This window comes from Gigantopelta aegis, chromosome 14 (genome assembly GCF_016097555.1).
Source record: "Gigantopelta aegis isolate Gae_Host chromosome 14, Gae_host_genome, whole genome shotgun sequence".
Taxonomy (NCBI): domain Eukaryota; kingdom Metazoa; phylum Mollusca; class Gastropoda; order Neomphalida; family Peltospiridae; genus Gigantopelta; species Gigantopelta aegis.
This window is the reverse complement of record NC_054712.1, coordinates 12811419-12824922: the sequence shown is the minus strand read 5'-3', so window position 1 is coordinate 12824922 and position 13504 is coordinate 12811419. Positions and strand designations below refer to the sequence as shown.

The following is a 13504-nucleotide window of genomic DNA, read 5'->3' as shown; positions in this document are numbered from 1 at the left end:
TAATACAGAAGACCGTTTATGTGTGAACAAAGACAAGAATACTTTGAAATACCGAACAGTATTCTTGTATACTTGAGAGAAAACACATACTTGAATTTACGCCTCTGTGTATTCGCGACATCTTCATAGAAACAAGTTTACAAGGTGACGTATCAGCGTATTCTTAGCGTACCCACACGCTGTATGTTTACTGAACGAATACGCTGCTGCGTACACAATGTAATCACGTGATTTTGCACTGTGATATTGTTCTAGGGTGTATTCCATTCATGTTTTTCCATCGTACTAAACCGAACTAAAAAATACCAAGATCTTTTCTTCTTTTTATAATGTGAGTTAAATAGCGGAAATGTAAACTAAGAAAAAAAAACACCCAGACCATATAGACTTAAGACAGTTCGTCGCAGAACTCTGCATTAAGAATTAATAATTCGGAGGTAGGCGGCCATTTTGAGGCAGTTCACATCAGTCCAAACGTACTGCTCCGAGCGCCCATGAACACTTTTTCGTAGTGTACCGGCAAATCTTCGGGCAGGAAGCGGATTTCGTCGATTTCCTGAGCGATCAGTTTTCGTGCATCCATCTCGTCTCGGCAACTTTTGTACTTGTGGCCCACCAAACTCTGCAAGCGCTCTACCTCCCTTTGTAGCTCGATCTTCTCCTGCTTTACCTTCTCGATCTGTTCACGCCGCTTTCGGATGTCTTCTTTCAGGATGGTGATTTCTAGAAAGGAAAGAAACGAAATGCTCGTAACCCAGACAAAGGAGAATCCAGAATTTTGTAATTGGGGGGGGGGGGGGGGGGGGGGGGAGGAGGAGGAGGGTCACAAAATTCTAAAAGGGGCAATTTGAGTTTGTTGAAAGCCAAAGTAAGTGAGATCTGTATTGTGTGTGTGTGGTGGTGGTCGAGGAGGGTGGGGGATTGTGCAAGCTTTCCGAATTTTTTAAAATAAAGATGCTCAAAGACGCATTTTCAGGGCAATTTAGTGCTGTTTGTTGTGGATGATGATTTTTAAAAACTTTTTTTTAAATTATTAAATAATAATAAAACATAAAATAAAAGTCATTAAAAAGGACGGGGTTGGGGGAGGTTCACGGGTCTGTATGTAAATGTGTATATGAGACACAGGAAATGCAAGTAAATGCAAATGGTGTGTATAATAATCCCCATTCAAATGATCATACATGGCATTAATTGTTATCTGCTGAAATCACAAAATGGGACAATTCCAAGGATTGTCTGTCTATTGCAAATCACGGCTTAATGCTAGGCTCAGGCTACCAAATGCCAGCAGAGAGATGGCCAATTTTCTGCGGTCACGACTTCTACAACCGTACAGTCGCTAATGTGAGCGCTCTGACAACTTGATTCTCGTCGTATAACCCATTTATTACAGGAGTCAGGTCGATTTATCTATGTCGGAAAGTCAGAAAGGTTTGATCATTGATTCTTATGTAAAAATATGTGTAGGTTTCAAATCTGCAACTCTTATTTGTCTAAACCTGTACGTTAATAGGGAATTTGCATACTTTTAATGATACGTCAAAGTTTTTTCCGATCTGCTCCTACCCAAAAACAACAGTTCAAGGGGCAGACACCAAATGTCAGTTATAGTTAAACTCTTTAAAAATGTGACACTTAATAATAATATCTAACAGATATATCCAATACGCATCTAGTAGGGTGTTTTCTGATTGAAATTTCAGGGGCAGATCCATAATTTAACAAAAGGGGGAGATGTTTAGAAAAAGGTTACGTCCACATTTTTGGGCATCGTTTGTTAGAAATGGGTATCCATGCTTATTGAGGTTTGTACAGGGTACTGCTTATGATGAGGGTAGATACAGTTTATATCAAGGGTCATTTAGGGTCAAATTAGGGGGGGGGGAGGGGTTAATTTATCTTATCTTTGAGGGTAGGGTTGTTTATTGTTGTTTTACAAATATGCCACCTAAAGTTCGCTTTTCATAAATATGAGTATAATTGGTTGTTAATCAGCGCATCAGTCAGGAGTTAGGGAAATTACAACGCAATTGTCGACTTGGCCAACCTTCTGCTGACAGTTGGTAGTCTGGATTTGGAAATTAAACATCGCATTATGTGATTACTTTGGACATCGCATTTTGTGTTGCTTGGTATATACTAATTTTTCTGCAATAGGTCTACATGTATAAAAAATAATTTCACGCCCAATACCCCGTTACAGATCTACATTTTACCTTCATTTTCGCTTTGTTTTTGATCGATTGTTTCTTCTTCGTACTGTTCCGACAATGAAACCAGCTTATCCTATAAACCAACAAATATATATATATATATATATATATATATATATATATATATATATATATATATATATACTGAACAGCATTGAAAACACACCACCAGTTGATGATAACAAATGTGAATGCCCCGTATATCAACATTAAAAATATCAATGAATAAGTACCGTACTACCTTATAGACTATGCATGACGACGAATAACTTACAAAAACGATTGCATGAACACTCCATGAAAAACAACACCCAAACACAGCATATTGCATGCATAGCATGAAAAACGTAAATTTAATGTAAATCATGTTGATTAGAGCAAAATATATGGTCTCTGAAAAGCCACTTTCATTTATTAAGTAGTCTTTAAGGGAACGTTAAACAAGTGATGGCAAGGTTAATAGCTGAGGAACGTGAACGTGCCTTAGGCATGCTTCAAGTCGGCATTTCAAGTAGTCATCGCACAGCGGTTTGGATGCCACCATTCAACAATCACTAGACTCCACAGGAGATACCAGCAGACAGGAACCATCAGGGACCGTCCACGTCCAGGCCAAAGACGTGTTACGACACCACGACAAGATCGTCATATTATTCGCCTCCATATTCGTGATCGAACGCTGCCAGCTGCCAGGACTGCACCAACTGTTCAAGGTCGACGAGGAGTTATTAGCGCTCTGCTGGGCTGCGTGCTCAACGGCCATATGTTGGACCTATCCTGACTGATCGACATCGAAATGAGCGCCGACGTTTGGCAGGAAGGTATCGTCATTGGATACAACGTTGGCATGGTGTGCTATTCTCTGACGAATCCCGTTTCCATTTAAGGAATGTTGATGGTCGGTTGCGGGTGTGGTGTAGGCGTGGACAACGTTACCACAATGACTGCCTTGTCCAGACGGATCAATGGGGTGGAGGGAGTATCATGGTGTGGGGCGGGAATTAATGCCATTTACTACCGGGATAACGTCTTGCAAAATCACGTCATTCCCTTCTTTCATCAGCATCGGGATATGCACACATTTCAGCAAGACAACGCCCGAGCACACACAGCACGTGTTACAACACAGTATCTAGCGAACAATAATGTCCCTTTGCTCGATTGGCCGGCACTGTCCCCTGATTTATCGCCAATAGAGTTTCTTTGGGATTATCTTGGTCAACGCATCTCACGTCGTCCACAAATGAATAACCTTAGAGAACTGGAAAACGCACTACAGCAGGAATGGGATGCTATCCCCAGAACACTATTCGCAGACTTATCAGGTCGATGAGAAGACGTTGCATGGCTTGTGTTGCTGCAGATAGTGGTCATGCGCGATATTGACTTTTCGTTCGACGCCACGTGTCTTTCACACGCAGATGAATTAAAACTAATCAAGGATTGTGCATCCTTTTTTTGTTTGTTGTCATTATCAATTATCCATCTAGTGCTGTTCACAACAAAAACATTTATTGCTCAGGTATTCTTTCCGAAATACAAACATTTCTTGGTAGTGCGCATGGGCGTCGATCGGTGGGGGACAGAGGGGACATGTCCCCCTCACTTTTCAACGCCTGGGCACAATCTATATAAATGTCCCCCCCCCCCCCCCCTTTTCGTTTAGCAAACGCAACAACACCACCATCACCGACAACAACAGCAACAACAACAACAACAAAAATAAACGTTTAACCACTAATGTGTAGCTTTATGATTTTCACTGACATTCCTTTATCACACACACACGCACACACACACACACACACACACACACACACACACACACAATGTACACACTAACACGCCCCCCCCCCCACCCCACCCCCACACACACACTTTTAAAGCCGGATTGACGCCCATGGTGGTGCGTTTTCAATGTTGTTCAGTATGTATGTATGTATGCATGTATGTATGTCAATCTAATTAAAATTAGCTCCACTGGTTAATTACTATTACCTGTGGATCTAACAGCACCCCGTTGGAGCTCATGTCCAGTTGACCTTTCATTCGACCAATCAAAACCTTACTTGCAAAATCATGCCAGTGATTTGAAAACATTCGGGATTATGCCGAGGGTTTATGAAATGATTCGGGTGAATTACAATGTATGCCGGAAACTAATTTCAATATAAAATGTTATATAAAATTCGTTTCAAGACGAAAAAAACAAAACAAAAACGTGATAGTATAGCCATAAAATCTGTTTATACTAGTATACAATCCAGAGTTTATTACTGCACTTTACCCCCTGTTCTTTAATGTTGAAAGAGACCCAACAAGTTCGCCTATTGCATAAATAGTCTTGCCCGATATTTTTAGAATAAAATAATAGATAAATAAATAAATAAACTTAACAAATAAATACGAATATCCGATATGTGTAGCACGAGGTGTGTTTAGTAAACTAGCAACATTCGAGTAGGTTTAACTTACCTGTAATGGTAGCAGGTTACTTATCTCCAGTCTTTGCTCATTTAACACCATCTCATATTCGTTTTTAATGGAGGTCAGCACAAAACTGTAGGCTGGGAAGTATTCAATTAAAGCTTCAAACACCTGACGATAAATCTGGTGAAATAACAAAGACAAGAAATAATTCTGTCTGAGGCCAATAATCATGGGACTGACATCTGAAAAGTAACAACCATTTGGAATTGAGTCTGAAAAACATCAGAAACGGAACAACCACAACTACAGTCCGTCCCACAGGAAACGCCTTTTCTTCATACTGTCAAATTTAATACAAGTTATTTATTTCTGAGCAGATTGATTTGCAAACTGAACACAAAAATAGTATTTTGTTGTTATTTCGACAACCCTTTCAGTTTTCTTCTTACGTCAAACCAAAATGACTGATGGGACAGACTATAGATAAAAGTTTGTATAAAAAAAAAAGTAAAGGGTAGTCTGAAAAACATCAGTAAGGGAACAACAACCAGTAGAGGGAAGTCTGAAAAACAATTAAGAGAACAACCGCCAGTAGAGGGGAGTGTGAAAAACATCAGTAAGGGAACAACAACCAATAGAGAGAAGACTGAAAAACATCTGTAGAGGAACAACCAGTAGAGGGGAGTCTGAAAAACATCACTAAGAGAACAAAAACCAGTAGAGGGGAGTCTGAAAAACATCACCAAGAGAACAACAACCAGTAGAGGGGAGTCTGAAAAACATCACTAAGAGAACAACAACCCGTAGAGAGGAGTCTGAAAACCATCACTAAGAGAACAACCACTAACTATAGATAAAAATTATAACTAAGAGAACAACTAGTAAATAACAGTTTGAAAAGCATCAGTAAATAAGCAACTAATAGGTAACAGTCTAAAAACATCAATAAGATATCGGCAACACGTAGATAACATAATCTGAAACCCAGAAGTATGATAACAACAATCACACAAACAGTGTAAACATGACAGGATATCAACCAGTAGAACACAGTCTGAAAAACATCAGTATGTGAACAACAATCACACGATAACAGTGTAAAACATGACAGGATATCAACCAGTAGAACACAGTCTGAAAAACGTCAGTATGAGAACAACAATCACACGATAACAGTGTAAAACATGACAGGATATCAACCAGTAGAACACAGTCTGAAAAACGTCAGTATGTCAACAACAACCACACAATAACAGTGTAAAACATGACAGGATATCAACCAGTAGAACACAGTCTGAAAAACGTCAGTATGAGAACAACAATCACACGATAACCGTGTAAAACATGACAGGATATCAACCAGTAGAACACAGTCTGGAAAACGTCAGTATGAGAACAACAATTACACGATAACATTGTAAAACATGACAGGATATCAACCAGTAGAACACAGTCTGAACAACGTCAGTATGAGAACAACAATCACACAATAACAGTGTAAAACATGACAGGATATCAACCAGTAGGACAGGCTGAAAAACGTCAGTATGAGAACAACAATCACAAGATAACAATGTAAAAACATGACAGGATATCAACCAGTAGGACATAGTCTGGAAAACGTCAGTAAGATAACAACAATCATAAGATAACAGTGTAAAACATGACAGGATATCAACCAGTACAACACAGTCTGAAAAACGTCAGTATGAGAACAACAATCACACGATAACAGTGTAAAACATGACAGGATATTAACTAGTAGCACACAGTCTGAAAAACCTTAGGTTCGGGGGGCCCCTCAACATAGAAATTAAATTACATGATAAATAAAAACAAATGAACTAATTTTATAATTATTACATTTCTTTATAAACGAAGTCTTTAGTCTGGGGGCCCCTCTGGCGGGGGGGGGGGGGGGGGGGGGGGCACGGGGCAATTGCCCCATTTGCCCCCTTATAAATCCGGCACTGAAGAGGATAAGAACCATACTGAAAGGAGTGATTTTAGTGCAAGCTGGAAGCACATTATTGTAGGGTGAATTATTGCAAATTGTAATTGCACACTAAAGCCCAAAACACACCAGGGCCCGGTTGTTCGAAACCAGGCTTGGAACAACCGGGCCCAGAGCTTGGGTCTGGATCTTCTTATGACGAGAATGATACCAGTCGAAAAACAAAAAGGATTGCACTGAATCGAATGTGTCGAAAGACATCGGGTCTGTACTGTCGCGAACTTCAGATCTGGCAGCATATGACATAGAACGAATGAATGAATGAATGAATGAATATTTAACGACACCCCAGCACAAAAATACACATCGGCTATTGGGTGTCACAAATGGTATGCATATGAAAATATTATTTATATATATTTATGTAAAACCACTGTGTAAGGAGCTGTGGGTGAAACGTATAATACAATACATAAAATCAAGGTAAGTACATTTTAAAACTCTGTATAGAAGTCAGTGTTTCAAAAACTTTACAGTTAATTCTGGATGGAATTTAAAAGATTCGAAAACATTTCTGTTGCCAAATATATCATTTCTCGTCGAGATGATCACACTCCACCAAAATGTGGCGCACACTGAGGGGGAGGGTCCTTCTTTAAAATAAATGAATGCGTCAAATATGTATGGCCGATGCGGGCACGGCACAAAGACTACTTCATCCTTCCTGCATCGCCTGTAGGATGACTGCCACTCTCCCAGGACTGCCTTGACAGAATGAAGCTTGTTCGCAACCGCACCGTCCCAATCGTCTTGCCAAGTCGAAAAGATATATTGGTTAATATGAAATTTAAAATCACTGTAGGGGACACCAACATGGACACGGGGCAAGTTCAAAGCAGACTTGGCAGCAACATCTGTCTTTTCGTTACCCTTAATACCAACATGGCTTGGTACCCAACAAAATATAATATCTTTATTGGCAATTGATAAATAGACACTTTCGTATCACCATCCCAACTAACGGGTGCTCCAATTTCATGTATTGTAGAGCTTGGAGATGCGAAAGTGAGTCTGTAAAAATAATATATTTGGATGCACATGAATCCTTAATCTGTTCCAGAGCTTTAACGATTGCCCAGATTTCAGCAGTAAAGATTGATGCTGAATCAGCCAATCTCATAGAAATTATTGCGTCTGATGGAAAAACTGTAGCACAAGCCACCTAATTCCCATCCCGTGATCCGTCTGTGTAAACAGGAATGTAATCACAGTACCTCTCTTGGATTTCCATGAAATGTTGTTTATAAATAACTGCATCTGTGCGATCTTTTTTCAGATGCATAAGATCGAATACAATTTTTGGTGGTTTGATACACCAAGGTGGCAAAATAAAATATGAAGGCGTTTCCCAAATGTCTGTTAAATCAATGTTGGAAACTGATAAAAACTGCTTAATGCGAAGACCAAATGTTCGAATCGCATTCGGTTTCGCATCAAATAACTTCATATATTATATTATATATATTATTATCAAACACTGCATTGTGTGCAGGATGTTTTGGCATTGATTTAATCTTTGTAGCATACTGTAGAGAAAGCTTTGCACGTCTAGCACCCAAACTAGGTTCGTGTGCATCGACATACAAGCTCTCCACAGGAGATGTTTTGAAAGCACCAAGACAAAGCCTAAGTCCCTGGTTGTGTATAGGATCTAGCATTTGCAAGTAGGACTTACGTGCTGACCCATACATAATGCACCCATAATCAAGTTTAGACCGAACTAAAGATCTGTAAAGTCCGAGCATAACCTTTCGATCTGCTCCCCATTCAGTCTTGCCAATAACCTTTAAGATATTGAGGGCCTTTAAAGCCCTTCTTTTTCACATACTGTAAATGAGGAACAAAAGATAGCCTCCTGTCAAAAATAACCCCCAGAAATTTGGTCTCCTCCACAACTGGAACCGGAGTTTTGTGCAGAAACAGCTGAGGATCTAAATGGTGACCTCTTTTCTGGCAGATATGCATACAAACGGTTTTTGACTTTGAGAATCGAAATCCATTGTCAGTTGCCCATTGTTGAAGTTTATTCAAACAAAGCTGCAACTGACGTTCATTGATACTCATACTGGACGACCCGTAGCAAATCTGAAAATCGTCGACATATAACGAGCTATCAACGCCAGGTTTTAAACACTGGGTGATGCTGTTAATTTTCACGGAAAATAAAGTTACTGACAGGATGCTACCTTGAGGCACACCCATCTCTTGGTAGTGAGAATCGGATAACGTAGATCCCACTCGTACCTTGAAAGACCTATTCTGTAAGAAATTTGAGATAAAGTCAGGCATACGGCCTCTTAGGCCCATGCCATGCAGGTCTTTCAAAATTTCATACTTCCACGTGGTATCATAAGCTTTCTCGAGGTCAAAAAAGACCGATACCAAATGGTTATGGATGAAAGCATCCCTACAAAACGTTTCAAATCTAACACGTGTCGACGAGCATGTGCCTCTCCCCCACATGTATTTATATATAGAGGATACTCCTCCAGTGTCTTGTGATATCATAATTTATCAGCATGTGTTGATAAAAGAATGTACTAATAAATTATAATATCACAAGACACGATATATATATATATATATATATATATCTTATATATTTGTGCCCCCTCCCACCCAACCACCCCACCCCTACACACACTTCTGTGGCTCCTTCCTACGCCCGTGACACTATAGGTGCTTTAACAACTACTACCTGGAATCTCATCTCGCTGGGCTTGACCTCGGTGACGTTCAGTCTGTGCAGTTCGTCCTCCAGGGACCTCTCCAGCTGTTCCAGGAGCTGCGGCTTCGGCATCAGCGTCGGCCTGCACGTGTCTTCGGCACCGACCAGCACCAGCCTCTTGTCCGGCGTCAGCATGCGCGTGGGAGGCGAGCCTGCTAGACAGCTAGCGTGCGCCGGCCACATGTCCAGCCCTCCGACCTTCTGGTGCCTTTTCGACTGAAATTATCGTAACATGGAATTTACAGCCCTCCCTCCTTCTGGTGCCTTTTCGACTGAAATTATCGTAACATGGAATTTACAGCCCTCCGACCTTCTGGTGCCTTTTCGACTGAAATTATCGCAACATGGAATTTACAGCCCTCCGACCTTCTGGTGCCTTTTCGACTGAAATTATCGCAAAATGGAATTTACAGCCCTCCCACCTTCTGGTGCCTTTTCGACTGAAATTATCGCAACATGGAATTTACAGCCCTCCCACCTTCTGGTGCCTTTTCGACTGAAATTATCGCAACATGGAATTTACAGCCCTCCCACCTTCTGGTGCCTTTTCGACTGAAATTATCGCAACATGGAATTTACAGCCCTCCCACCTTCTGGTGCCTTTTCGACTGAAATTATCGCAACATGGAATTTACAGTCCTCCCACCTTCTGGTGCCTTTTCGATTGAAATTATCGCAACATGGAATTTACAGCCCTCCCACCTTCTGGTGCCTTTTCGACTGAAATTATCGCAACATGGAATTTACAGCCCTCTGGGCTGAATGTCACTATATTTGGCAGCGGTAGACTCGTTAACTAGCAGTCGGTGCGGGACGTGGTAAAGCGTTCGCATGATGCGCGGTCGGTCTAGGATCGATCCCCGTCGGTGGACTCATTGGGCTATTTTTCGTTCCAGCCAAAACTCCACAACTGGTGTAACAAAGGCCGTGGTATGTACTGCCCTGCCTGTGGGATGGTGTATATAAAAGATCCCTTGCTGCTAATCGAAAAGAGTAGCCCATTAAGTGGCGACAGCGGGTTTCCTCTCGCAATATCTGTGTGGTCCTTAACCATATGCCTGACGCCATATATGATATAACCGTAAATAAAATGTGTTGAGTGTGTTGTTAAATAAAATATTTTTCTTTCGTTAACTAGCAGAACAGCAGTGACGTGACGTCACTAATGATAGGTTTAGCGCTGAAACAAACACAGTGACGTAACAAAATATTATCTTCTGATTAAAATTTGACCAATCAAGATTATAAGAAGCGATATCTCCTGCGGAGAATATCGCAAAGTATAGTGCCAGAGATATCTCCTACAAAAAGCCTGGATGATAAATTGGTTTATTAATCATCGATTATTGAAGGTCAGCCATTAAAAAAAAATCCATATTGGCGGGGGTATTTTGACATTTAGTCTTAGAGAGGAAACCCGCTACATTTTTCCATTAGTAACAAGGGATCTTTGACAATTATGCACCATCCCTCAGATAGGATAACACATACCACGGCCTTCGCTATACCAGTCGTGGAGCACTGGATAAATCGAGAAATATCCCAATGGGCCCACAGACAGTTGCTAGTCATTTAGAAATTGTTCAACAACTACTAAATTTGACGTTTTATACTTGTGTAGCGATCTGTGAAACATGCAGCAATCTCTAAAACTGTTCTCTGAACAGTATGCTTCGCCTTCAGCGGGGGCGGGACAGTGGTAAAGCGCCCGCTTGAGGTGCGGTCGGTTTAGGATCGATCCCCGTCGGTGGCCCCATTTGGGCTATTTCTAATTCCAACCAATGCTCCACAACTGGTGTGACAAAGGCCGTGGTATGTACTATACTGTCTGTGGGTTGGAGCATATAAAAGGTCCATTGCTGCTAATCGAAAAGAGAAGCCCATGAAGTGGCGACAGCGGGTTTCCTCTCTCAATATCTGTGTGGTCCTTATGTTTGTCGCCATATAACCGTAAATAAAATGTTTTGAGTGTGTCGTTAAATAAAATATTTCTTCCTTTCATCCTTCACCTTCAGCGTGTCTGGTAACGGAAGGAAATGTTCCCGGTCGCGCAGTTTGTAGGTTCGAATCATGGGAGGGTCAGAACGAGAACGCCGCCTAGGACTCGTCGACTTCAAGTTCGTTCTGTAAGGAAACAAACAGTAGTTAAAGTTGAAGGGGTTTTTTTTTTGTTTAACGACACCACTAGAACACATTGAGTTATTAGTCATCGGCTACTGGATGTCAAACATTGGGTAATTCTGACATATAGTCTTAGAGAGGAAACCCGCTGCATGTGTCCATTAGTAGCAAGGGATACTTTAAAGGGACTGAACCTAGTTTCTGCGCATGAAAATGCACACTAAGTTCAGTTAATCTACAAACCTGTAACATGTTTGAATAAAGTTACAACTGAGTGAAACATGAGTCTGTGACTTTGAACTGGTGAAATACCCTCTAAAATAGTCACTAAAACTCGACTCCATAACTGTTACTTCTCAGACGCATGTGCGTTTTTATATGAGAAATTGATTTTGTGATATTAAAAACACCAGATGACCAAAAACACTTCGAATGTACGGAAATGGATAATATAAACAACTCCACATAAACATTTTTCTAAAAACATTAGTTTCAAAGCAGTTATTGACAAAAATACTTTAAATGTCTGTTAGTCACCGGCACATGATACAAAATCGGGATTGATATGTATATTGGTCAATTTGGTATATGTTGGTAAATCTGATATATATTCAGGTACGGCGGAAGCAAGTAAACATTGAGGGGAGGGTGACAGATTGAGGGCACAAAGCAAAGTTTCTAGGGTGTTCGGAGGTATGCTCCCCTCAGTGGCGTAGGCAGGATTTTGTATTGGGGGGGGGGGGGGCACCTGTGTAGTGGGATATGACACAGGAACCTTTTTAATGTTATTAATAAGCGAAAAGGATCCCCCGTAAAACTGAAAACCAGATGTCCTAAAACGCAATTTCCTGTATTCTACAAGTAAAATTCATCTCTGGCATACTACCAATAATATTTTTTATTCAGAATTATTCGAGGTGCTAGAGCCCCCAACCCCCCCCCCCCCTGCCGCTCCCCCTGCTCCGCCGTGCCTGATATTTCTACATTAGTTACGTTTACCTTTTTTTCATACATTTTGCTTTTATTAACATTTGACATGTATTTATTTGTGACATACATCATCCATACTCAATAAATAATAGATAATCGATTATCTCGTGAAAAAATAAATAATTAAACCGATAAATTGGAAACCCATACCAAAATAACGAGTGCTTAACCTTATAGTATTCATAGAGAAGGGATCGAAATTTATGTCACAAAGAAATACATATTAAATAACAATAAAAGCAATATGTATGTAAAAGGTAAACGCAAATATTGTGGAAATAAATTTATTAACATATATTTACACTCTTTTTCATGCATATTGCTTGTATTGATATTTGAGATGCTTTCGAAAAATCGATTATACTGTTCAGTTTAAACGAGTATGGAAATTAATCAAATACACTGGTCCAATAGTCAATACTGGGTACTGCAGGACTCGAACTTAAGAATTTGTCTCCCACGGCAATTTGTAAAAGAATTGCAAAGGGTGAAACAGTCCACCGACGGCAATTTTGAGCCTGCCTATGGCAATTTTTTTTTAAAGTGACATTTGCAGCAAATAAACCCGACTGAAAGGCTATCTTGTTATACGCAGACATCTTTTAAATGTGCAATTGCCGTCGGTGCCGCCGTTAAGTTCGAGCCCTGCTACTGGTCGAATACTGGGGCCACTGCCCTATCAATCTGCCACGTGTCCCATCAGCCTACGTTAGCTATACGCTGTTAATTGTAAAGTATATTTTACTATATCGAGAAAAGAAACCTGGAAACGAACTTACGTATTGGAGGAATTAAATTCCATTGTTGTTTCCGTCGTTTTGCTGCAGAAGTAGGCCTACACTTTTGATTTCCCAATGACGTCACGACATATGATATCGATACCAGTTTGACGTCACGGCTCATACCAATTTGATAAAATTATAAGCATAACTTAATTAAAATATTGTATTCAGAGTTATATTATAAAACTAAACTTAGCTAGTATAAGCATCCCTCACATTGTCT

At 40.4% G+C, this 13504-nt stretch overlaps 1 protein-coding gene across 1 annotated transcript; it reads right to left on the bottom strand.

Annotated features, from left to right (window-relative positions):
• On the bottom strand, positions 1-13444 carry LOC121389557 (translin-associated factor X-interacting protein 1-like). Its single transcript, XM_041521228.1, has 6 exons — positions 13279-13444; positions 11398-11512; positions 9359-9604; positions 4692-4826; positions 2220-2289; positions 1-723 (listed from the first exon to the last, which is right to left on the bottom strand). Exons 1-6 carry the CDS (start codon positions 13299-13301, stop codon positions 461-463), a joined length of 852 nt encoding a protein of 283 aa, XP_041377162.1. The 5' UTR covers positions 13302-13444; the 3' UTR covers positions 1-460.
• Between the last annotated feature and the right edge of the window lie 60 nt (positions 13445-13504).